The following is a 26,857-nucleotide window of genomic DNA, read 5'->3' as shown; positions in this document are numbered from 1 at the left end:
TGCCCAGCAGTGCACTGGGAGCCACTCACTGCAGTACCACCAGGATGATTCTCTGCTTTCAACCTGGCTCTCAGCGGTGTGTTACTGAGCAAAAGTCCCTTATGGGAGAATTAGCACATGAGGGGAGTTGGTTTTGCATTTGGGGCCCTTCCAGATTCAGTCTCTCACACCAGCCCACACAACAAATAAAGATTTAGCTGATCTTTCTTGATCTCAGTCGGGTTCGTCTCCTGTCCACACTCAGACTAGGCAGTGACCCACCGGTATGACGTCACTGACGATCTCTGTTCACTTAGGAAGGGCTCATCCTTCTCCAGAGTTCAGTTCTTTGAGATGTCTTTGCATCCATAGCTCTAGAAAACATATTCTTTTTAACTTATCTGGTGTTTTCACATTTCAGCAGAAACAAGGGTCATTTGCCCATTGACACCCTAATCAGAACCCTTCCATTAGTTCTGAGGTGCTTTCTCTGCTTTGGTTTTTGTTTTTTGAGTGGAGATGATATGTTGCACTGAGATGTTCTGCTGATTTCACATTGCCCTGTGCTTCCTTGCAGGAGGATTTTGTGGATTCAGAACAAGAAGCCCCCATTGAATCCACCTTTGTTCGCATCAAAGAAACCCCTTCCGAACAGGAGAGCACCATCTTCCTTCTGCCTGAGAATGGGGAACGTGCCTACACCGTCAACCATGAAACCAGCCACCCACCACCCTCCAAAGTCTTCGTCTGCGACAAGCCTGAGAGTGTGAAGGAACACTGCCTGGGCGGTGTTTCCAGCCAGGAGCTGTCAGACAGCTCCACCGAGATCATGCACCAGATCATCGACCAGGTTCTCCAGGGGGTGCCGGGGAAGACCAACGACACCAGTGAGCCGCCTCCAGAAACTTCCATCTTATCGTCCAGAAAGGACAACCGGAGGTCCAACTCTCTGCCAATCAAGAAAACTGTGCACTTCGAGGCTGACATCTACAAGGATGCCTCCTGCAGTGAGGACCCTTCCTACAGGCAAGACTTTCGCTTCGAAGGGAGCCCAAGAGGAACAAAGGAGTTGTCCAAGCAGGATGGACATGTCTCGGCAGTGGAGGTTGCTGAAGAAACACCAAAACAGGAAGCCCCAAAGGTCCTGGAAGCCGCCTCCAACAAGGCTCCTGGCGATGTGTCTTTGGTGGATGCGAAGGTCAATCATTCTCAGGCATTCCAGACCTCTCCCTCCTGGGATGGGGCGTCAGAGAGGGCAGGCAGCCCCGAGGAAGAAAGTCGGCCCCTCTCACCCCTTGGAGACAATACCGTCATGGCTGAATCCTTGGAGATCAAGGTTAAACTGCTGACTGTAGAAGCTATGGATAAAGAGGACTATTTCGAGGGCATCCCATTAAAAGCCTCTAAGTTTAACAGCAACCTCACAGATTTTGCCTCCACCAGCCAGGCCTTCAACGAGGTTCCTTTGCCTCATGAGAACAAACCTGCCGAAGATGGGGTATTGGAGGATCATTTGGAGAAATTGGGTAAGAGGAGGGGTAAATCTGCCCACAAAAAGATGGATTCGGAAGAGCCTCCGGTGATGCCCAACCAGCACGCACCTCCCAAGGACCCTGGAGCAGAGGACCAAGGCTGTTCTTCGGCCCCCGAGGAGGCAGCTGTGGATAAAAAGCCAGAAGTGTATGAAAAGGCCAAGCGAAAGTCTCCACATCGCCATCAAGGGGAGGAGGAAGGGGACCCCGACAACGCACAGGGGCTGGGGGGAGAATTACCCTCCAGCCCGCCCAGCAGCAACGTCAGCTTGGAGACCCTCCAGAGCCCCAGTGAAGAAGGCCTGGATTTCAGGCCGTCGCCGCCGCTCTCCAAGATCTCCGTCATCCCCCACGACCTCTTCTATTACCCACATTACGAGGTCCCCCTGGCGGCGGTTTTGGAGGCTTATGCCGAAGGTTCAGAGGATTTGAAAAATGAAGACATGGACCTCGAAGAATCAGAGGGCTACCTGCCGGACCTGGGGTCCAGGGAGGAGGGGGCCGACGAGGCTGAGGGCTCCCAGAGCAGCTGCAGCTTCCTGGGGCTGCGTGAGGACCTCTCCTGGGCCAGCATCACGGAGGATGCCAGACCAGCCTCTGAACCCGCTCCCCCAGCCCCGCGAGGGGACCACCAGCAGAGTGAGGCTGAAGAGAGTGCCCCGGGGGAGAGCCATCAGGTACTGGATTGTGGGTTCGGGAACCCTGGGCCTGCATGGGGAGTTCTGTATGTCTCTGATTCATGAAATAGAGAAAGGAAACCTCCCCCACAGACCTTCTGGGTCCAGAATATCAAGTTACACTCGCTCAGGCTCAGGCAAGGGTAGGGTTAGCAACCTGGACGCCTCACTGGCCTCCCCCTAGTCCCAGCCAGGCCCACAGGCTTCCAGGAGGCTCAGATGAGGTCATGTCTCAGGGTCCAGCAGAGCAGCAGCAGGAATCATTCTAAATCGTACTCACGGCTCCACACTGCGTGCACTCAGTGAGCCGTAGTGCCCCTTCCTCGCCTGGGAAGGCCAAGCCAGGCCTCGCCTTGTACTCCGGCCTTGATTTTTAAATGCACTATTGTTTGGCTCCCATGTGTAGAAGTGGGTGGTGTAAACAGCACAAGGGGGACTCGCATTCTGAGCTGGAGCAGTGAGGCACACAGTCCTCTGCCACCTCGTGTCACCGTTTCATCCGGCCCAGCAGCTCAAGAGGGGCCACCAGAGGGAGCAGCGAGAGGGTGCGGGGCTCCCTGACCCGATGCCCCTTTGGGTCCCCCTTCCTGCGCCCCCTCTAGCCAAGCCCGCCTCCTCTCTGCCTCCCAGACGCTCCTCCGCAGCTCCTCTGCCTCTAGGCTTTTCTCTTGCTGTTCCCTGCTCTGGACACCCTTCCCTGCACTTCACTTGGCAAACACTTATTTCCCTTCAAAGCCTGATGCCAACGGCGCCCCCTCCCAGGAGGCTGCCCAGCCCCTCTCCACAGGCAGAGAGGTCACTCTCATCTAGAACAGTAGCATTTTGGACGTTAACACCCTGGTTTCGTGGGCTGTGATTTACTCTCCCAGGAAAGAGTATTTGTGTATGAATCTCTGGGCTCCAGAGGTCAGCCTGACGGGGCCTTCAAAGGGGGAGACAAGGGGTGCTGCTTGAGGGCTTGGGGTCCAAGGTGAGGGCAGGTGGATGAAACCCCCGGGGTGAAAGGCCACGCTCGGGCTCAGGGCAGTGGAGAGTCAGGGCCCAAGGGTGCTCAGAGGAGTGAGAAAGCCTGGCCCTGGGGAAGCTGCAGGAGAAGGGGAACCTGAGTGCCCTTAAGAGACCTTTAGGATTTAGATGGGCCAGAAATGGTAGCCCCATGTACAGGTTTGCCAACTCCAGACAGCGGGGAGTAGCCACTGGGGCACTGGGAGGAGCAGGGTTCTCCGGCACTAAGAGCCTCGGAGATGTGGCGGGATGGGTGGTTTGGGGCTGAGCACCTGCTCTGTGTCCATCTTTGGAGGGAGAAGAGGGCTGGATGGTGCCCATGACCCGCCTGCCACCTTACCCCCTGCCCTGGGGAGAGGAACCCAGCCCTCCCCCCACCCCTCCCACCTGCTCTCTGCTGACTTGTCAGAGCAGGCTCGTCCTGTAGGAGACCCCAAGATCCAGCGGTGTGAGAACTGTCCCTCAGTGACATCGCATCTCAGGGTCCCCAGGTTGGGGGATGACAACAGCAACTGGGGCGATTCTCTGGATTGTTACAGGCCAAAAACACTCTTTTAGGACTAAAGAAAGGGGACTGGGTGGGTGGTGGGAAGAAAGCCTGTGTCGCCTTACCCCTCTGCATTACTCAAAATGGCCAATGAGTGGCTAAGTTCGCCTCCCGCAGTGATGGATGGTGACCTGTGGGATGCAGACGAGACATTACATTCTCTTCTGCTTTCCTTCCAGAGGCAGGCTGTGCACCTGTGTGTGCCGGCATGTGGACAGGTGACGGGGGTGGAAAGAGCCCGGGGTTGGGGATGGCATCAGGAGACCTAGGTTTGAATCCATCTTACATGGAGCCGGGGGTGGAGAGAGCTTGCATTTCTTGGTACCTCTGCCCACGTCTCTCAGCTCTGATCTGCTTCCTCCATCTCTCTCCTGTCCAGTGAGCAAGTGCCCAGGGCTGCCAGGCACACCTTGCAGTTTGCCCCCGAGTGCAGCCCTGGCCCTGACCCCTGTGAGCCAGCAGGACGGGGGGTCACAGCCGGGATGGCGGGTGAGGTCTGTGAGTCTTGCCGCCTGATGGACAAAGTGACGTGGGACAGCATGTCTCCGATGCCTGGCCCTCCTTCAAAAAGAAATGAAAAAACTGTTTTCTAAAGGGACTAGCAAATGGCAAGTTCTTCTAGTCTTTAAAAAAATTAGTTCTCTCCTCCTCTCACCTTTTAGAAAAGGTAGCAGTTGCCCGTTGATGCTGGAGGAGGAACTGGCTTTTCGGATTGCTGGGGACGGTTTTAATTTCTGCAGGGAGCTTTGTTCTCCCAGGCTGCATGGGCCTGGCCACTGAAGTCTTCTTCAAACACCTGTTGAGCAGGTTTTTCCAGCCCCTGTAGGAATTCTTGAGAGGTGCCCCAGCAATTCCCAAGCTGCTGCTGCTTTTTTTTTAAGTGCCTGCCGTCTTCTTCTTTTTTTTTTTTTTTTTTTAAACTGATTTTACGCCGGCACATTGCTGGTAGGCTTTAGAGTGCCTTGTGGGGCCAGTGGCCAAAGAATCTTCCTTATCAAACAAATGCTACAGATGTTGCACTAGGATCCACCTTCAGCCAAATGCAGTGAAGATGTCATCTCTCCAAACGCGGGGACCTCCAAGATTCATTCCTCTGTTTAAGTGGGTGATGGTTGTGTGAAGGGGCCAACCATTGCCCACTGCAAGGCACATCCTTTATAGGAAACACTGTGGTATAGTGGGAAGAGGTTGGTCATTATTATACCCATTTGACAGACAAGGAAACTGAGGATCAGAGAGATGAAGGCAGTTGCTCAAGGTAAGATAGATGACTTAGCCGGGATTTGAAACCAGGTCTTAAGGACTGTAAAACCCGTGCTGTTTTCACTCCCTCCGTCTGGAGTGAAACTCTGCATTTGAAACTCTGCAGAGGGAGCAGTGGTTCAAACTGGCTTGTCTTCCCTGTGGGCTGTACTGGAAAGAACCCATGGGAGAGGCAGGATTGGAAGGGGCACCCTAGCTGGGCCTGGGGGTCAAGGTGGAGCGGAGCACAACTGGAAGGTGTCACTCAGCATCAGCATAAAATGCTGACTTGTATTTGGTTGTCTTGTCCTTAAGTCCCAGGAATTCCCCAAGTCGGAAAACTTAGCAAACCCTTTAGAAGCGAAGGTAATGGAAGAATCGATCAGCAGTAAAAAAAAGGAGAAAAGGAAACATGTGGACCACGTAGAAAGTTCGATATTTATAGCGCCCGGAACTGTTCAGTCCTCAGATGACCTCGAAGAAGACACTGGCGACCACAAAGTCCCCTCCAGGTATTTTATTAACATCTTCTCACCCCTGGAGCCTGAGCTGGGGTCCTACCCTTATGAACTCATTCTCCTTTCAGGTTCTGATGTCATGGGGGGAGGGACACAGGGGCGGGGCTGGACGGCAGAGGAAACACAGATTCAGACAAAGTCCTCATCCTCCACTCCTGGGCTCCCCCGTCAAAGTTACCACTATCAGACCTGCTCATAGGAAGGACCTGAACTCTGCCTCCTCCCCTCACTCCGCATAGCTTTGGGTGGAAACTAGCAGTGACAGAGAGATGGCCGAACCGTAGGTAGGGGTTGGGTATGAGGAATAACAGACTTGGAGACTGCCGGCCGCCCTCGGCGCCGCCCTGATAGCCGCCAGTCGGGCTGGGTAGAGACTGAACTTAGCCGTTTATAAGCACCTTAGAGAACTGGAAGGGATGCGCTGCCTGTGGGCTGAAGGGACTGCTTATCCTCATCACGTGAAAGCTGGACGTTAATATGACAGCTCCACCCACGAGTTTGGGTGCAGGGAAGTAAGGATGGTTGATTTGCTCCGGGGGAGGGGGAAGCAGACATGTAATGAGCTTTAACTGGTAGGAAGCTTGTAGCTCACATCTGCTCTGTCACTGCAAGGCCACCGGATGATCCAGATTTGTCCCAGGGAGAATATTTAACTGCTGAATGTCAGAAGACCCCGGTAGCTCTCCATTATCACTCACCATCACGACAGTCACCATTTACCAGCCCTTATGTGTCAGGCGTTTCTCATACATTTCTTCTCCCCTCACCACCAACAGAGGCACTGGGAATTGAACCCGGGACCTCGTGCACACAAAGCACGTGCTCTGCCACTGCGCTATACCTGTCACCCACCCATACATTTCTTCATTAATCCTCGTGGGCACATGTGAGCAGGGAGGTGGAATTGTGCATCGCTACAGCCGACAAGGAAGCACAGACGGCGCCTCCCAGCTTAGGAGATGGCAGTTCTGGGGTCTTGGACTCTGACCTGTGAGATTCCACGGTCCATGTTCTTTCTGTTACCCCTCAGTGCCTGTGCTGGGTGAGCCACGCTGGCTGCGAAGGGAGGTTATTGAGATGAGCACTGGGGGAGTGACTAGGGAGATGCACCTACAGGGAGAGCCAGAGGAGGGGCTGGCCGATGCCCTCCTCCCCACCTCCTTCCTGCTCCTCACCTCCCCTCTGCTTGGTTCCCAGGCTGGGATGTGGGGGAAGAAGGGAGAGCAGATGGAAGCCTGGGGGAGGAAGTGTGAGACACAGCGGAAAACTGCCGCCAACTTAGCCGTGACTCCCAGAGTCCCTCTCGCTGCCCCTGGCCTGACTGTCCAGCAGACATCTGCCTTATTTGCAACTGGACTCCGCTCTAAGCACCATCACCTACTCCACCAAACTTGGGAGGGGCTGTTGGTCAGTTGTCAGACCGCCCCACTTCTCCCTCAGCAGCTCAATTCTCAGCAGTCTTTGAGGGGCCACTGTGTGATGGGGGCCACTAGACTTGGAGCTTTCGGAGGAGGGCAGCCCAGCTCCATCCTCCAGGGGCTCAAGGCCAGAGGGAGAGGAGACGCACCCCATCTGTTCTGCTGGGATGGAGTGGACACCATAGGTGTGTTAGGAGGCAAGGAGGGACTTCACGTTGAGACCTCAGATGCAGGTGGAGATAGTCCGGGCAGCCTGGGGGGCTGAGACATCATTTGGATTCAGCATTGAGGGAGGAGTAGGCTTTGGATTTGGGAAAGGGAGAGACAAGACTTTCTAGGTGGAAGAATAAGCCTGAGGAACAGTTGGCACGTAGCAGTCACCTTGGTAGATATTTGTCGAATGTTGGGGGTGGAGGGGAGAAGGAACAAAGGGGCATTGGAAGAAAGCAAGCATCTTGGATTCGCACCATCAGAAGGACCCAGTGAACATGACTGCATGGGGGATGGATATTGAAAAGTAAACCGTTATTTCAGTGTCTGTGTCAACACAGAGGTTTTACTCTCATCTCTCCAAGGAGAGTCCGCACAGAGCAGGCAGCAGTCATGACCCCCCCAGCTCCCCGTCCCTGTCTCACTCCAGACAAAACTGGAACTATTATGAAGCATCTTAGCTGCCGTGGAAGCCTCCCCCCAAACATCAGCAGCTAGTGGGGGGCGGGGCACTCATGCACGTGGACGAACGCAGAGCCCGGAGCCCCTCCTGTGTGCGGGGCATCTCGCCTGCTCCCCTCTTTTACGCTCGAAACTGAGTTCAGAGAGACTGATACCTGGCCGAGGCCGTGGAATGGGACAGAGCCTGGAGGAAACTGTCATGACTGTCCCTGTACCAGGCACATCCACATCCAACACCTCGTTCTGCTGAGCAGCAGGACAGGGCCACTCTGACCTATACTGCACTGTTATCCCCACCAGCTCCATAAAGTAGGAGGGCTGGGAATGATGTCCCATTTCACAGAGGAGGCAAACTGATCCAAAATGTAAATATTTGGCTGAGGTTGCCAGTTAATCAGTCAGGAGCCAAGATAACAGCCAGGCCTCTGGCTGGGTATCTTTTTGCCTCAGCCCTGAGCAAGCCAGGTTTCTTAGAAGATCAGAGATCCATTCCACGTCAGCCTCAAAGATATAGTCAAAAAATTAGCCTCCTCGTGTGTGAAAGGAAAAGAGCTGGTTCCCTCAAGAGCTGGACTGTCAGCAGCACTGTGCAGAGCAGGGAGCACTGCAGAGGGAGTCCACACCCTGGGTCTCGGCCGGGGTCTGGCTTTAGCTTGCAGAGGACATCTGGTGAGTCCCAAGGCTTCAGGATGCTTGGAAAAAGAGATTCCTTCCTGCCCCCGAATCCTGTGATTGTTAAAAATATGTGGTCTGCATGCTATTTAAAATTCTTTCTCACTGTTTTTGTTTTTTTCTTGTGTTCCGGGACTCAGTGTGTCTCATTAATATCATCCTATTTGTAAGCACATCCAGCTTGAGTGGGCGTATTGGGTAAAATGTCTCATTTCCATCACTAGGTCTGAAATCATAGCTTGCCTACTTCCACAGGTGGCAGCTTCAGGATGGGGACAGTGAGGAGCTCTTGGTGGCACCAATTCAAAACATGTGTTTATTTTTCAGGACAAGTCACAGTGACTCCAGCATTTACATTCGACGACATACTGATAGGTCTTTGGAATCGGTTAGTATGTGAATTTCTTCTTCTTTCTGCCCCTGCTAATCAGTTCCTTTCCATCCTTCCTCCTCCCCAGCCCAGAGCTTTGACATTACTGATGTGCAACAGCTATGCTTTTGGATAGAAGACAAGCAAATTGAAACCTTGTCATTAAGCACAGTCCACTCGGATGTCCAGTCTGGGCAGTAGGGGTTGTAAATAAAGTGATGATTTTAAAGCCCGAAGGCCTCTTTGTCATAATAAACGCATCCAAGACCCCCACTACCCCCACACACACACCCAGAAAGATCACATTCAGAGATGGATGTGCAGTATCAGCAGAGGGTTCACTTTGTCTTCACAGCCACTGAGCTCTGGATGTGCTGGGACCCAGAGCCCCAGACTCCACCTTCCCCGTTCGGGTTGGGGGTGGGGCGGGGCCTCTTCCATTCACCAGTGGGGATAATGTAGACTCTTTGTTTCATAGTTTTATTTTGTAACTAGATGTTTGCAGTACTGAGAAAAGCATGGCATGCTCGGCTTTGTATGTTTAAAATTGTTCTATTTTCTGTTACAGAGATTTCATCTTTACTAATTGGGTTGCGGGGGTTTTGTTTATAAATTTCACTGTAGGATCATTTTAGCTATGTTCAGTTGAGGAACGCAGCAGATCTGGACGACAGAAGAAACCGAATGTTAACCAGGTTGGTGACTATCCTCTGTGCTTTGTGGGGTTCAAATTTTTTTTTGGCTTTTTAATTATGCAGCCTACCTTTTGGGGGTGGCTACTCTCCAACTCCATTTTGTTGATAACAATACTCATGGTCTGGGGTCAGGCAAGAAAAACACCTGTTCCAGAGAAAATGAATATAACTTGAATATGAGTGGGAGGGAAAAGTAGATACTAACATCCATGAGCCCTGAGCACAGTTCAGAAAATGACTCAGTTTTACTTGAAAAACAAGGTAACCACAAATCAAAAGCATACGAGAGAGTCACAAAAACCAAAAAGAAACCAAGCTAATACAAAAGGAAATTATCAAACCAGAAAAATACCATATCATTTATATGTGGAATCTTTAAAAAAAAAATCAAACAAACTTATTTTTACAAAACAGAAACAGACTCTTATAGAAAACAAACTCACGGTTCCCGGAGGTGGGGGAGGGGGTGGTGGGAAGGGATAAATTGGGAGTTTGAGATTTGCAGATACTAATATGTATAAAATAAATAAACAAGTTCATACTATATAGCACAGGGAACTATATTCAATATCTTGTAGTAACCTATGGTGAAAAAGAATATGAAAATGAATATATGTATGTTCGTGTATGACTGAAGCATTATGCTGTACACCAGAAATTGATACAACATTGTAAACTGGCTATTCTTCAATAGAAATATATATTTAAGAGTTAAAAAAGGAAAAAGAAAATGACTAAGTTTAAAAGCAGGTCTGGGTCATGAGCCTCTGGCTGCATTTAGATAGCACAGAGGCATGCTGGCTGGTTATCTGAGGTAGAACCAGGAGGAGGAAGCAGTGATGGGGTATTGTGTGTTCTCAGTGCTGTAGTCCCTGACAACTGTGTTCATTCTATGTCGCCACTGCAGGTACAATACTCAGAAGCTCACTGAGCTGATTTTACAGTTTTATGGCATCAGAGCAGACATGAAGAGGGAATGCAAACATGCCAGGATGTCTATGAAAGTATTCCTTACTGTCAGAAAACTAGATGGCATAGACTAATAGTGCTGCATTGCCGTAATACTGCCCGTTTAGAACCTAGGCAGGCAGAGAAATCTAAAACTTGGACAATTCTGAGATGCCCCTGTCCCTGTTAATGTTATTGAATTACTTGATATTATTAATTTTTAAAAAAATATTTGCCACAGATTTGAATTGACTTGGAAGGACTTAGATTATTGGAAGGGAAGACTCTGTCTGAAAATTGCCTAACCCCCTAGAGTGTAATCCTTAGAAGTCCACTGCTCTGGCTCCTAAAAACAGAGGCAAGACTCGTTTCCCTCCCCTACCATAAAATGGAAATATTAATTCACGGTCTCCACTGGGCTTGAAGTGCTCATAGGAAAATAGTACGTTCAGCTTTAATGAGACAGTCTTTGAAAACTGAACCTGCAAGGTTGAGAAATATAGTCGTGTTTTCCATGTTTGGGGGCACTTACTACCTTGGCAATAAAAAAATGTAGTTTAAATTTTCTCTAAAACCAGTTTTGAGAAAGAGAAAGAAATTCTGTCCTTTCTCTATCATCTGCATGGCGATCACGCAGTTTCTAGACCAAGGCAAATGTTTCATCCCCTCTTGGCCCGGCCTCTCACTGTGTCAGGAGATGCTTCAGGGATGTGGTGGTTTTTGCTTCTCATAATCTCCATCTGGGATGGGAATCACCATCCCATGCCCTAGATGACCCTGAGAAGCTTACACTCTAGGCTTCTATAAATGCAGCTGCCAGCAGAGGCCCCCAACCCTGATTCCAATCGGATTATGGCCCCTGGCCCTTTCCTGTCGCCACCATGCACCACCCTTCTGGGCTTTCTCCACCAGGCAAAAAGTAAAATGTCACTTTAGCACTACCTTCTGTAAAATAAAAGAAGAAAGATGCATCTGATCAAAATCAAATCTGGTAATTATTTTTAAGGTTATATTCCAAAAACAAAAACAAAACCTTGGTGGTGTAGAGAAATGTATCTTTCGTTTGTTTCCGATGGCTATTTTTAAGTGATCTGGAATCGGAAACCATTCCTCTCTTTAGATCACTTAGGAAGTCCCCTGTGTTCCTAGCAAATAACAGAGAGCTGTCCATATCTAGCTCGAAGTTAAGGGCACTGGGGTGTAAACAAAGGCACCCTGGACTGGGTATTAGACCTGGCCCAGGTCCCCACTCTATGAGAAAGTAATTGTGTGGCCTTGAGCAAGCCACCCGGCCGTGAGGCTCCTCAGCATGCCTGTCTGCGGAATGGGGCAACAGCTCCTCCCTCTGGGTTGTTGTGGAGATGAACTGAGTGGGTGCAAAAGCTCAAAGCACCCCCAGACCCAGCCCTCCGCCTGGGTCTGCACACCCAGTGCGGGGTGCCTTGACCACCTCGTTGGGAAGCCCTCCACTCTCCATTTGGGCAGTGAGGTTGAAGGACAGGGAGGCAGTGGGGTCCCCAGGGCCGGGGACCTGCTTGTAACTACCTTGCCTGTGTCTCCCTTCCTGCAGGAAGGCCAACAACTCTGGTGAAGCCAGGCTGCAGGAGAGCCGCAGCCCACGGAGCGACTCGCTGACGCAGTTCATCCAGCAGCCCGACACGATGTACTTTGTTCTCTTCCTCTGGCTGCTGGTTTACTGCCTGCTGCTCTTCCCCCAGCTGGACGTCAACAGACTCTGATGCGTGCGTCTGCGTAATAAAAGAGACAGGACCCTGACCCGGGGTGGGACTTCTAACTTCTTTTTATTTCCCATTCCTGATGGGGCACTTCTGCAAACAGTTGAGAACCTCCGAAGAGAGTTAGCCTCCCTCTCCCCACGTTTTGTTTTCAGGTCTTCTTTTCCTCTTGTAAGTCCTAAGCATGCTTTTCCCTTTGGCTGCATACTCGACTCTCAGGCGTGTGGCTGGACCCGTGGGTGGGGTTTGTTCGCGTGCCTTGCTTTGTCAGGTGTTCAGCTGTGTTACTAATACTTAGCCATAACTGGGTCTCTGCTCGCCCCACGTGCATGTTTTTCAGGCCTGGGATGGACTTGGAGTTTCTCACCTCCTGATGAGAAAGAGGATGGATGCCCCAGGCAGGGCCTCCACTGGGTAGAAAACCGCCATGTTTTCCTCCGAGAGGGGAGTTTGAGCCAAGGTTCGGGGGGGGGGAGGTCCATGCACCTGTTGTGGTTTTGTCCTGTTCTTTGGGGGCTCCCCCAAAGCTGCCGTCTTCAGGGAAGCGCGTCCGGGAACGGCAAAATCCGAGCAAAGTGGAATCTGGGTCGTGAGTCACAGCGCACACTTGTTCACCCTTGGTTTTCCTTGGGGGTTGGGGGACATGCCTTTTAAATTCACATTTGCATTAATTGAATTGAGGTAAAAGCTGTGATTTTCAAACCTTCTCCATCCATGGAACCCTCTTTTCAAGTGAATTCTCAGGGAGCCGGGCTAGTTGATACATTAAAAGCGGAGCTTTGGCTGGGGTTCCTCTCGCTCTGCCTTGGCAGCCTCCTGGCTTCCATTCGTGGCTCCTGAGGCATCTGTGTGGGCACCCAAGGCCCCCAGGGCACTGTAAATGGAAGCCCCCAAAGCCCCGAGGAGATGGGCCTGGCTGAGAATGAGCTCCCCTGACTTGTTAGAGCAGGAGTGGTCCAGGCGATCTTGTTCCGAGAGAGCCTTTGTGCACACCTGCCTCGGGATGCAAGTCTCAGCACGGGCATCCTTTGTGGTCAGTCATAACAGGTCTCTTGAAAAGGAAAAGGGTTGCTAGAAAGCGCCCCGAGAAGTAAGCCGAACAGGCACTTAGGGAGAGGACAGAGGCAGCCAGCGGCCCTTCCGTCTTCCTTCTCCTGGGCTCCCTCTGCTCCCCGTCTCCTGCTGAGATACAGGTCATAGCGACCCTGTGTGTTACTTCCTTCTTCCAGTGTCCTCCTCCTCAGAAAGCATGTGTGAGCTGAGACTTACAGAACCCCAGACAGTGAGGTCAGGAGAGGACAGCATCTCCTCTGCTGAACTCAGAGACGCAGAGCCAGTTGACCAAGATCACACAGCCAACCAGGAACAGACTTGCAGGAATACTCAGGCCACTCGATGCCCAGTCCAGAGCTGTCCCCTCTTTCAGGAAACATCCATTGGGCCCATGAATGTCCTGAAAAAAAAAATTAATAAAATGGATAGATAAGAATGTCCTCATTTAAACAAAACCAAAGTTCTTAGGCCAACAGTCAACCTTTGTTTTTTCTTGTATTTTTCCCCAGAGGAAATGTTGTTCACTCTCAGGCTTGTCCCTCATTCCTTCTGGAAGGTCCTTGACATCTCTGACAGCTTGTCAGCTGACATACCAGCATTGTCCTTACTCCAGGCGTCACGGTCCTCTCTCGGCAAGCCAAAGGCCTGCTTGTTTCAAGCAGTGGGGTTCAAGTTTTCAGAATTCTAGCATGGCCAAAGGAATTTACATAGCACATTTCAGTCGATGACAGCCGGAATCTGGCCTCTAACCCATTCCTGTTATAGCCTGCTTTCTCTCCACGAACGAACCTAAGCCTTCCAAGCTGGAAGCTGTTGGGAGCTTGGAGTGATTCCATCTTGAAGGCCAAGTATCCCGTGGAAAATGAGCTAATTAATGAGCTCCCTGGCATCAATGAAAACTCAAAGGTACAGATAATAAAGATGATGTGTGCGATATTTTATGACCCTGGACACCATGCCGTCCTCACCTAAATTAAACGCTTGAAGAGCCGACCCAAACGTTAATCATTTCATTTTACGGGTCTAGACCTTGTTCAGAAAAGTCTCTGCAGGCTTCTTCTCTCCCCATTACAAAGTGTAATATTGTTTAAAGCCATCTACTGGCAAGATGCCTGAAAGTCATTTGGTTCAGGTTGGCAGCAAACTGATTTTTTTTTGTAAGAAAAAAAAAATCCTCACTTGAGTCTAGGCTTGTGTGGGAGAAGCCAGATACAGAAGAAGGTGGATAAGAAGCCTGCAGGACAGATCACCCCTTGGCTTGTATTTTTTTTAAGAATTTATTTTCAATTCTTATCCAAGTAATACATGTTCATGGTTTTAAAAGAAACAAATACTGTGAGGCTTTTAATGAAAACTAGCAGTCCCTCTGTCTTGCTCCCCAGAAGTAACTCTTTGAACTCCTTCAGCTGTTTCTTCTAATATTTACCTTTGCATTTCTACATAACGTGCTTATGTTTCTTTTATTTTTTTTTAATTAATTTAGAAACATCTAGTGGCTTGCTATTTGGTAGGTAAGGATCTTGCTCTTGCCCAAACTGCGTTTTGTTTTTCCAGTATTGTTCAATTATGTCATTTGGAGCATCTCTGTTCAGTGTGAGCATATGAGGGCTGTTGATGTCTGAGCCAAGTAGTGTACTATAGTTGCATGTCCTTTCTCAGCAAAATTTTTCTCCCTTGGTGATGATGATGATAATGAAGACTTTGGTGTGGCACATTTCTTAGTAACTTCCTGAGAAAAGGAACGTGGGAAGTAAATACTATAAATATTTTGAGATTTTGCTTAACTTAAAACGTCTTCATTCTGCCCTTTCCCAGGTATAGCTGCATATAGAATTGTGAGTGGAAAATAATACCCTCCCACAGCCCCCCCAACATGGTTGTTGAAATTCCTGAGGCCATTCTGATTCATTTAGACATGACTTGGGTTTCTCCCCTCTCCCAGGACACGTTTAAGATCCCTTCATTCTTTGTGATCTGAGTTGCCCTGATGGCATTGAACCCTTGATGCTGGGCTCTCATGGGAACTTTCTTAAATTTTCTTGTAATTGTTCACATTCTTTATTTCTGGACAACCTGTCATTCCAATGTTGGACCTCCCAGACTAACCCTTTAATTTTTTTTATCATTTCTATTTCTCACTTCTTAATTTTTTTGATCTGATTATGAGGAAAATTACTCAGCTTTATCTTCTCAGTATACCTGTTGAATGTTTTATTAATTTTTAATTTGCAAAACATTTGGTGGCTGTTTTCTTGTTTCTGTTTTATAGTGTCCTGTTCTTGTTTCATAGGTGCAGATCTTACCTCTCTGTGGATGTTCATGATAGTGGGGTTTGGGGGAAGTTCTTTTCTGCTCTCTATTTTGCCTTTATTTCCTCTTACTCCCCTTTCTCTTGGCCAGTCTCAGTCTCTTTCATGTTACAAGTTTCCTTCAGATATCTAGAGATCCCGTGAATCTGTTCATGTGTAAGAATGATACATCAAAAAAATGGATAGGAAGCTCTGTGTGTGAACTGATGGGTTTTTCTGTAGGGTCACCAGGTGGGCATCTGGACTTTTCATGGGAGGACCACACATATCACTATTTGCAGGTCTTTTCTCTGGGACTCAAATTGTGTTTCTTTAGAGATATTTCCACTTCTCTCCTGCCTGAGAAAAAGAGGCATACACATGGCTGCTACAAGCCTGTGCAATGCTCTCGTGCAGTTTCAAAAAAGGTATTCCCTCTAGGTGTATGGCTTGGAAAGAGGTGCCCCTCTGGGCACAAGCCACCCATGGGCAGTTGGCCAAACTGGCAGAAGGCATCTTTTGTCTCTTTCTCCAGGGCAAGGCTTGAGGAGCAGAGTGAGGGCTAGGTTTTAACTCCCAGTTGTCTCCTTAGCCAAGTGCCTTTGTGCAGTGCACAGACTGTAGGGCTGTACCCAGGGGTCCTGGCGCACACCCGAGTGCCTGCCTCCTGACCTCTGAGCAGGCATCTCATCACAGTTAGTATGCAGACTCACAGAATTGCTCCTGCCTCACTGTGCCTGGTGTTCCAGGCCTGGAGCGCTTCTGCTTCCCCTGTAGAGTAGGCAGCTGCCAACTGCCCGTCCTCTGCAGGTGTGAGGTGCTGGGATCCCGCATCCCTGCTCACGTCTCCCTTTGCTCTGCCCCTGCTGTGCATAGGTTGGCACCTCTTACCTGCTGTCAACTCCTCCCCGTCCCTTTGTCTTCCTGGTTGCATCACTTCCATTCCTTTGCCCTTTTTCCTGTGGGGTTTCTAGAAATGAGCCCGTGTGCTCAAGACCCCATCTTGAACTGCAGGTCCCATCTGTGCCTTCTCCCTGCTCGTCAGGTGGCTCACTGCTCAGTGGATGCATTTGTGAACTTGCCCTGAGTCCTGCTGAGCCGGGGTCTGCCAGCACCGACACGCAGCGCAGTGCCAAGTGAGGAGAGAAGAGCTGGAATGCCGCAGTGAGGACCGGGGCTCTCCTTCCTCCCCCCTTTTCACCTCCTGCCCCCACGGAGCTACCTTAGAGCTCCTGCCTCCCCCTATGCTCCATGGAGTCACCTACTTTCTAGGCTTCCTTTGCCGCCCTCACTTCTTTTGGAAACCAGTGGTCCTTCCACACTGGTGTTGGCCAGCAAACAAACCAGTTGCTCCCTCTGTCGGGTGGCTGTTTGGAACTCAGAGCAAATTCCCCGGTCAAATCTGGCCTCTGTGTGGAGCTGGGCTCCCTCCCACCAGGACAGGGAACCAGAGGCGGTCCTCCCTCCCCATCCCCTAGACAGCCCCGCCGGACACAGGCTGAGGCACCCTTTCTGGGGTTCAGCGCATTTCTCCCAACTCTCCTCACTCATCCTCGTGCAGTGCTCGTTGTAAGGGTCAAGCTCACAGAAGGCAGAAGGTTTGGAGGCCTGTGTAGTCAGTCTTCATAAATTAAAGATTGTTTGATAGCCTTGGGGATCCCATAAGGGTCTAGCACCTCATTTAAGAAATGAGAAATGGGGTAGCGATGGTTATAGCTCAGTGGTGGAGCACATGCTTAGCATGAGCAAGGTCCTGAGTTCAATCCCCAAGTACCTCTTAAAAAAGGAAGGAGGGAAGGAAGGAGAAGCTAAAGATCAGGCAGGAGAAAGGACGAGTCACACTGCTGGTCAGTGCCCTCAGGAGGGACATCTTAATTCCCAGTGAAGTTCTCTGCAAAACTCCAGCCTGCAGCCACCTCCCTCCTCACCCAGGACTCAGAGCATCACAGAGCTAATCGCTCAAACACAAGCCAGAGCAAACAAGCCAAGAGGTATCTCACGGAGGATCAGCATTCACTGTGGCGCCTCTGTTAAGGACTGTTCTCTTACCCCAGTTGTGTCATTGGAGGGCAGTCTCGTGATGTGGACTCTTTTGCACAAGCGCGGTTTTTCCTAGTTCTCCACAAGGGCTCCAGATGGCCCCCTGCAGTTTGGAGCCCTGGCCTGCCCCTCCTTTCTGTTTGGAGACCTTCCTCAGTGATCTCTGCCCAGTTCCCCGCCTGTGCTCAGCCTCACGTTCTGAAGTCCCCGAGGTGGGCCGCGTGGGTGTTTCAAGCCAACGTGGCTCCTCAGAACCTTCTCAGCGATGCTCTTGCCAGGACGCAAGAGCACGTGATGCTCTTCTGGTCCAGATGTGTTACTTCTCTTGCCCCAGCGTTGCATAATCGCTGCTGAAACAGCCTTCGGGGGGAGTCTCAGGCTGCAGCTGCCCAGGGCTGGGCCCCCCCACTGAACAGCAAGCTATGCAGCTGCTGAGCGGGGCTGCTCTCAGACGAGGGCCAGGACCTGGGCCGAGCGGTTGGAGGCTGAGCACTGGCGTGAGTGGTAGCACGCTTATTTGTCTCCGCAGCCAGCCTGTGTCAGGAAACCAAGAAATGAGACGTGGTTTCTTTGCTGGATGTTGAGTCCCACAGATCTTTTCAGCTCTGCCTCTTGTCAGCCTTCCCCTGAGGACGGACAGTCAGCAGCACAGGGAGGTGAGCCTGACGCACGCAAAGCGTGGACATGGCCCTGAATCCAAGTTCCCATCGCGTGCAGACACCGTGCCTTCAGGCTCCTGGCGAGCTCTGGCCCTCCTGGCCCTGGTGTGTACGGCACCACCGTGCCCACAGGCCTTGAAAAAGCTCCTCCACCTTTGCGGGCGCGACCAGGCTTAGGGTGGGCTTGGTCGAGTAAAGGGGCAAAGGCCCGGAGGTTCTGAGTCCCTGCTTCCCCGAGAGTCAGCAGAGGTCATCCGAGTTCCGGGGCTCCTCTGACTGTTTTGGAATTGCCAGACCCCACAGTGCCGGGAAGACCGACTTAGGTGTTTTTAATCTGTTCTGAGAACCTTGATGAAAACCCATCAGGCTAACTGTGATTCCCAGCCCAGGGGCGTAGCACCAATGAGCCAGAATGCAACCTCGTTCATGGGAAGAAGACAGCCAGTGTTGGGTGCTGTTTGACCACAGGGTTTTTAAATACACACACAGCTCAGGAATCTAAGGCCCTGATCCCCCTGCTAACTTTTTAAAATCCCTGACCCTCAAATATCAAGTCTAGCTTTCATCCTGCAGGAATCTCTTTAACCGAACCCTCCTTTGAAAAAAAAATCACTCCCTTCCCCCTTCCCCAGAAGGTGAATGGGATGGAGGAAGAGGGCAGCCAGATCCAGGTTCGAGTCCCAGCTCTGGATGGGCATCTGGATGACCTTGGGTAAATGACATCTCTACGCATCTTCTGAGCAGAGTAGACGCAGTACATGTTTGTTGAATGAATAATAGCTTCCTTGCGAGTGTGCTGTGATGTTGTAAAATGCTCAGTAGCTCCTTGTTCGCAGGTCCCCACTCTCCAAGCTCTGACTACACCTCCTTCCATGACATTCAGTTTACCATAGCTTCTCCCCACCTCTCTCCAGGCCACCTCTGCTTTGTCTCTGATCTAACACATGCCTTTTACAAGAGGAAGCTGAAGCCAGCATCTACCCATTAACTCACTGGACCCTTTAAACAATCACAAGAGGTGGTTCTTTCAGAGAGGAAACTACAGCATGAGGAGGAAGGGTAACAAGGTCATCGAGCTGGCAGATGGCAGAACTGCGAACACAGGACTCCTACTTTGAAACGCTGATTTTCCCCCTAGACTTCACTGCTTAGAAAAGAAAGTTATGTCTAATGAGATGCAGATTCTCGGTGACTTTGGCCTAGTTGGCAGGGTGGGTGGAAATCTCAGATGGGAAGGTGGTGAACTTTATGAGTCACATTGCACCCCACCCCCCGACCCTTCACTCTCCTTCCCAAGATTCTGAAGACTTCGACTGCCCCCCCACCCAATATCAATACTGCTTAAATATCATAAAAATGACTGAGTAATACGGTACATCAACAATTCCTCAATTAAAAAATAAATTAAAATATTTAAAGGACTAGGATGCTCCAAGTTCAGGTTTTAGCCCAGAGTTGCAAATTTGCAACCCAACTGACTGCATCTAAGGGCCTTTAGCAAAATAATCTGTGTCTAACATCGAAGACTTGGGTGACTTTAAATCACGCCCCGCCCACCCCGCCCCCGCTCTTCGCTCTCCACTTGCAACACATGCTTTCCAGAGTAGGACGTTAGGCCCCCTCCTTCAAAAGCAAACTTCGTTGTGCTGCACGGAGTACAACGGAAACAGGGATGGAGAACGTGGATTACTTGGAAGAAGCCATAATTTAGGAATCATTATTTTCCTTTGTTTTAGATTTAAAAGCTGAGATTTTTTGCTCTGTTGCAAAAACAAATAGAAAAATATCTTTGGATGGGTTTTGTTTGTTTGTTTGTTTGCATTTACTTGTTTAAGCCCCAGCAGAAGTCAGTAAGAGCATGTTCTCTGTTAGACGATGCTATGTTGACAGCCGCAAAGTGCCTGTATCCCTAAATGTCATGTAAGGATTGAAACACTTTTTTAAAGGAAACTTGGAGAGTGTCTGTAACCTAGAGAGTTGACATTGTTCCAGAGTAGGACAGTGCTGGCCTCAGTATCAGAAACCCACATCCTAGCTCTGGCTCACCTGTGGTGACGCCTCGAATAATTCACTTACCGTCCTGGGTCGGGAGTTGGAAGACCTCTGTTTCAAAATCCTTCCTAGGTTTAAAAACCCAAAGATTAGCAAGGTAGCTTTGTTTTTTGTTGTTGTTTTGGTTTTGGTTTTTCAATCTCAGTAAGTGGCCTATTTGCTTAGAATAAATGCACCTCTGTATTTGTCAGTGAAACCCAAAGCTTAGAGCATTGCTTCCAGCTTTACTATCTGAGAAAGGTGCCTTCGGAAATGGTTTGGTAAAATAAAAGGTAGTCCATTGAAGGACGTGTGGATGAAAGTTTGGGGTAGAATGTAGGAGATCTGCATCCTAGGGCTCCCTGCACCAAACTGGTCTCCTTAAATTAATCTGCATCCAAGGCAGTTTTCCGGGGGAATTCACAAGTTCAGCTGCAGGAATATATGGCCATAAACAACTGGGCCTTTCTGTTCTTCCCGCCTTTTTTCCCTTCCCCTCGCAGACTCAAAATACAGAGACACAGAAATTCCACTCGGAATCAGAAGCTGCTTGCAGTCGAGCACTGGGTCCCTTAAGCCAAAGACTGGTACGATTGTGTAGAATGTCCCGGGGTGGGGGTGGGGCAGCGTGGTACTGGGGGGAGAAAGGGGCATGATGCAGAGACCCTTTGCCCTCAAAATTGCACAGTAGGTTAGCTGCCTGTATCACCTGCATTGGTGCTGGTAACATCAGCCAAAGATGAGCAGTGTAAGTGGAAGAATGGTTGTTCGCCACCCTGCCTTGTCCGGATAAATGATTAAACCTGGAAACAGGAGTTTGTTCGGAGCATATTGTATTGAAAGATGATAGGTGTTTATTTTTGCAAGGTCTGTAATATGTTTAACAGATTTCATGCTATAGTTTCTTTTAATGTCATGGCAGGACTGAATTGATAATGTCTGAACATTTTTACTGAGCGCTCTAAGAGAACTATTGAAAAACAGCGAAATGTTAATTTTGTAGTACGAGAATTATTTTCTCTATTTAGTATATACATAGCTGTAGCTTTGTAAAAAGGTATCTTTGTAAAAAAAATGGTATGGACGTGCCCTCTTATTTATTGATTATTGTAAATGAAGATATAAATGACTATTTGCATAATTTATACCCGTGGGAAATTAACTGGAGTATTTGTTACATGACTGTTTTCTATCAAGGACTATTAGGCTTGGTGCTATGATGAATGGTCTTGTAAAATTCCATGTATTCTTAAGAAAAATTTTGAGTATAAATTTCACGAATAGACCACCTCGTTGATAATTCTCATTTTCCTGTGTGTCTGTGCCTTTGCCAACCAGAAATTACACTATCTTCCCTTTTGCCTCAACAGAAAGTACTGTTGTCAGGGTCAAAGTGAAGTCAAGTGGCGGTAGCATTGTAGAGATTGTAGGGGACCCACCTGTCTTCACTGCTGACCTGCCTTGAGCCTTTGCAGGTGAAGCTCCAAGAAGAAACAATGACGATGGTGGTGGCCGTTGTTGTACTGGCGGCGGCGGGTAGATGGCTCTGGAGGCAGACTGCCTGCCTGTGTTTGAATCCCGGGTCTGCCTCCTACCAACTGTGTGATCTGTAACAAGTTACTGTAGTAGCCTTGGTCCCCCGGAAAACAGCGCCTGAGTCAAACCTTATGTGCTTATACATCGTTAGGGGTGGTGCAGTCCCCAGGCAGCAAAAGTGAGGCAAGGAAGGAGGGAAAGCAAACAAAAGGTGGTGCCAGAAATGTTGACTGCGCACCTAAGAGGCATCAGGCACTGTTCCGATCGCTGACAATACAGCAATAAATGAAACCAAAGTCCTTGTGCTCACAGAGCTTGTATTCCAGTGGGGGAGATGGACATAAAATAGGTAAAATGCATAGCATGTCAGATACCCATAAACAAGTGCTGTAAGAAAGGGCAGGGCAGGAGCATCACTGGGGGTGGACGGGGAGGGGATGTAATGTTACTAGAGCAGTTGGGAGAGGCCTCTTTGAGGAAGCCATTTGACTGCAGACTTGGAGATGCAAGGACAAGTCGCTCGAGTATCTGAGGAAGAGCTTTCCAAGCAAGGGAGGAGCCAGTGCAAGATCACTGTGGTGGGCTCCTGGCTGGCGTTCAGGGGGCATTCAGGGGACGCCCAGGGGCCTAAGCACAGGGGGTGACGGGGGAGACCAGCAGGAGAGGGTTTCTGGGGCTGTCAGGTGGGACCGCGTCAGTTACAAAGGCTGTGGGCTTCACCCTGCGTGAGCTGGATCCCCTGGAAGGTTTTGAGCCCGTGTTGACTTCCATTTTAGCGGGTTAACCACGGCTGCCATGATGGGAATAGACTCAGGAACAAGGGCAGAGCCCAGAGGCCGGCTAGGAGGCCGCCGCAACAGTGCAGGGAAGAGATGCTCGTGGCACAGACCAGGGTGCGGGCAGCTTTGGTGACACTTGCCTAAGTCCTGGCTGTGCGGTTGGGTCAGATCTGGGCCACTTCTTCAGTAAACACTCTTGTACGGAAGGCCTCCTGGGTACAGGGGGCTAGGTGTTGGTGATAAGGACAGGAGTGAGATAAAGTCCATGCCTTGAAGGGGCTTGCTGAGCGGCCGGAGAGGAAAGCCATGTACTTGGAGCACAGGTACCATTTCTTGAGCTCTCTCCCAGGTGCTGGACCGGAGCTCAGGGTATGATCATAAAACTCTCCAGAGGGGAGGGTATAGCTTAGTGGTAGAGCACGTGCTTAGTATGCACAAGGTCCTGGGTTCAATCCCCAGTCCCTCCATTCATATATATATATATATATATATATATATATATATATATATATATATTACACTATCTTCCCTTTGATATATATATATCAATATATATATTGATATATATCAATCAATCAATCAATCAATCGAATTACCTCCCCACCAAAAATTTAAAAAAACCCGAACACAAACAAAAAAATTAAAATAAAAAATCTCTCCAAACATGAGATGGGCGGCCATGTCCTGCCCAAGAGACGGCTGAGGTTGGGGAAAATGAATTCAATCACATGCTGCCCAGCAGAATTAGAATAAGAACCTGGGACCACTGGACTTTTCCCATCACATCAGCCTGCCTCCTGTGCCCCAGAAGTAGCCCCCAAGAGCATGTGAACTGAGGCACCAGGTCCATGGCTGCTCCCAGCTGCCAGAGGCCCAGAGGGAGAGCATGCCCACCAAGTTGCAGCCTGAGGCCCACATCCTGCCGTGGGGAGGAAATCTCAGCTGGGGGGGGGGGTTCCCCTGCCATCTTGTATCAGGGTCAGCTCTCCTAGGACCTCAGTAAATCTCGTTAAATAACAGCCCCGATGTGAGGACTGAAACGAGCATCTATCTATGGAAATACCCAAGAAATAGCCCAAAGACAAATGTTCATGATATTAGAAAAGCATCCTTTTATCTCTCTCAAACTGCAATCCTAAAGGTCCAATTCTTTTTTCTCTAGAACTCAGTCGTCCTCCCCAATATGCATCATTAACAGATTATTTTGGGCCACGGCCACAAACTATACAATAGGCCTTCCCAACCTATCCGGGCAAGGGGTATTTCTTTTAAATGTATTTATTTCCCGTCTATCATAGACCAGTTTTTGTAAAATGCAGTACAAATTAAGTATGCAAAAATATTAAAAATGGCATAAGGAATACAAGCCCAGATTTTTTATTAGATTCAGTAGACATAAAATTACCTGTCATATCCCCGGAAGGTGTCTGAACACTCAAGTTTCTGAACTTACCTCATAGAAGCCCCAGGACCTGCAGCTGCAGCATTTTCCTGAAACCACCTGTACCTCCCACCTTCTAAAGGGAAATTATCGTCTTTCTTTTTATCTTAATGCAACCACAAGAATTTTTCATTAATAGGCACTGCTTATCTAAACTTTCAGGTTGCAGCTGGCTGGTTTTTTTCCCTAATAATTTTCAGTTTGCTTGCAAAGGGTACAAGGCACTTACAGCCATGTGGTCTCTTTTGATGGCACCCCTCTAAGTTTCATAAAGGCATGCGGTATTTCTTACCCGACTGATGCTAGAGCTGGACTGAGAAAGGTCACTTGATGTTGTTGAGGGGGTGGGGGGAGGCGCTGCCCCACTGCAGCACACACCTGAGCTGTCTGACACCAGAACAAGGCCATCCGCACCCATGTGTCCCGGGAAGTGGCTGATGAAAGGATCACCGGAGTTTTACCCCAACACGCCTTGGCCGGCTCAGCTGTGAGCCTCTCTCACTGAACACTGCTCTGGCAAGTAGGCCGGTCCACCACTAGAAGAACTACTCCCATCAGGGCAAGACAAAGACACTGTCTAGGGCCTGTGGCTACCAGAGATGCAGGAGATCTTGCCCAACTCCCACCCTGTGGACAGAAGTGAATGCCTGGCCTCAGTAAGCCCGCGTCCTTCAACATCATCAGGGCACCAGACAGGACTGAACCAAGTCAGACTTCTCCCCACCTTTCAAATGCTCAGGGAGCACTGGCCACAAACTCAGAGGGGGTCAAATGCCCAAACATTCTCCTATGTACAGGATTTGAAACAGTGGCCTGCGTGGTGCTCCTTGGACCAGTGAGACCTGTAACCGGAGATGGACGCCCCATTACGTAGATGCTATGAGAAAATGTTTGTTTTTTTTAAATCTAGCAAAAAATAGGAGCTTTCACTTTCACTGTCTATGTGATAAGTGGGATAAAATTCTAGGCTGCCCCCACCCTCCCTAGCACACACTATAACTTGTGTTTCAAAGTCATTAAGAGCTCACTCATCCCTGGATCTGTGGGCCTGGTAGATGTGGTCTCCACATCAGGTAGGGATTACGTTCAGCTGCGTGTTATGGGACTCTGGCTCTGATGCTTTCACCACACAGGACACTGTGGACACTCACACAGGACACTGAAGCAGGTGGTCCTGAGGTGCAATGGCTCCATGATGTCACCAAGGTCTCTGGTTTCTTCCACCTTCTATTTTGCCATTGTAGCATGTGAGTTTCCCCATCACGGCCTCTTCTGGTCACAAGATGGCCCCTACAGCCCCGGCCTCACCTTTCTGTGCTGGGAAAGTGGAAGGAAGCTAGAAGAAGAAAATAAAATCATCCCCACGAACTTTCATGTGAGACCCATTGGTATTAAGAAAATGAAAAGACAAGCCACAGACTGGGAGAAAATATTTGAAGAACATATCTGATTAAGGATGTGTATCCAAAATACACAAAGAACCCTTAAAACTCAATAAGAAAACAAACAACCCAATTAAAACTGAGAAAAAGATCTGAATAGACACTCCATCAGTACAGATATAGAGATGGCAAAGAAGCCTATGAAAAGATGCTCAGTGTCATATGTCATTAGGGAATTGCAAATTAAAACAACATGAGATAGCACTACACACCTATTAGAATGGTCAAGACCCAGAACACCGGTATGTTCAGATCCTGGTGAGGATGTGGAACAAAAGAATCCCTCATTTTTTGCTGGTGGGAATGCAAAATGGTGGAGCCACTTTGGAAGACAGTTTGGCAGTTTCTTATCAAACTAAACATAGTCTTACAATAAGATCCAAAAATCGTGCTCCTTGGTACTTACCCAAATGAGTTGAAAACTTATCTCCACACAATAACCTGTACATGAATGTTTATAGCACCTTTATTCATAATTGCAAAAACTTGGAAGCAACCAAGATGTCCTTCAAAAGGTGAGTAGATAAATAAACTGTGGTACATCCAGACAATGAAATATTACTCAGCAATATAAAGAACTAACAAGTGATGAAAATATATAGGAGGATCTTAAATGCATATTGCTAAGTGAAAGAAGCAAGAATAAAGCCACACACCGTGTGATTCCAACTACATGACATTATGAAAAAGGCAAAACTACGGAGACAGTAAAAAGATCAGCGGTTGCCAGGGTTCGTGGGGGAGGGTAGGAAGGATGACTAGGGGGTCACGGGATTTTTAGGACAGTGAGACTGTTTTTGTGCAACAGTGTGATGGGGAATACTTAACGTCATACATTTGTCAAGACCCACTGAACTATACAACACAGAGTGAACCCGAATGTAAACTATGGTTCATTGATTGTAAGAAATGGATACAAGATGGGAGAAACTGTGGAAGTGGGGAGTAGGGTGTATGGGAACTTTCTGTACTTTCTGCTCAGTTTTTCCTTAACCCCAGAACTGCTCTACAAAAATTAAATTTGCTAATTTTTTTAAAGTTTAATTTAAAAAAAGATGAAGGACAGCCAGGACTGTAACAAGGGGTTACTACAGAATTGCCTAGAGGGGGTGAAGGGGTTCACTGTTTGCCTAGTGAGAGGATCTGATCAAGTCACATAGGAGAAAGCAAGTTGAAGTGGCAACCAAAGAAATGTCAAGTTACAAGTACTACTTGAAGCAGGTTAAGTTCACAAAATGTAAACAAAGGTACTATTTTCCGCTTGCTAAATTAGCATACAATTTCAAACGCCCCTGGTGTTCACCAAGCTAGGGGGAATGGGTTAGGACAGTACCTAACTGACAGCCACATACTGGAAACACACTCCCACTTGTCAGTATGGTCAGCAAGAGCCACACAGATGCTCATGCCCTTGGGCTAGACTATTCTAGAAATTTATTCTAAAGAATGTCTCCTGAGGACCTAATTCAACAGAAGTTATCAACCTATTGTAAAATATTACTGCTCAGGAAAAATAGCCTTGTCTCTCTGATAAACTGATGACATTTTAAACAGCAGATGTCGGGGAGATGTTACAG

At 49.0% G+C, this 26,857-nt stretch overlaps 1 protein-coding gene across 2 annotated transcripts in view; it reads left to right on the top strand.

The window, feature by feature from the left end:
• CLMN (calmin) overlaps nucleotides 1-21,388 on the top strand; it is a 113,126-nt gene extending 91,738 nt beyond the window's left edge. The window contains exons 9-14 of one of the 2 annotated variants that reach the window (XM_032482573.1): nucleotides 557-2,188; nucleotides 5,298-5,494; nucleotides 8,590-8,650; nucleotides 9,257-9,327; nucleotides 10,235-10,331; nucleotides 11,850-21,388. In XM_032482573.1, coding sequence (XP_032338464.1) covers nucleotides 557-2,188; nucleotides 5,298-5,494; nucleotides 8,590-8,650; nucleotides 9,257-9,327; nucleotides 10,235-10,331; nucleotides 11,850-12,014 — 2,223 coding nt within the window. In that variant the 3' untranslated portion in view covers nucleotides 12,015-21,388. Of the gene's footprint in view, nucleotides 1-556; nucleotides 2,189-5,297; nucleotides 5,495-8,589; nucleotides 8,651-9,256; nucleotides 9,328-10,234; nucleotides 10,332-11,845 lie in introns of both variants that reach the window. The other variant, XM_032482574.1, reaches the window with a different exon arrangement.
• Nucleotides 21,389-26,857: the final 5,469 nt, after the last annotated feature.

Source organism: Camelus ferus, chromosome 6 (genome assembly GCF_009834535.1).
Source record: "Camelus ferus isolate YT-003-E chromosome 6, BCGSAC_Cfer_1.0, whole genome shotgun sequence".
NCBI lineage: Eukaryota > Metazoa > Chordata > Mammalia > Artiodactyla > Camelidae > Camelus > Camelus ferus.
The sequence above is the reverse complement of the archived record's forward strand: the minus strand, read 5'-3'. Positions and strand labels throughout refer to the sequence as shown.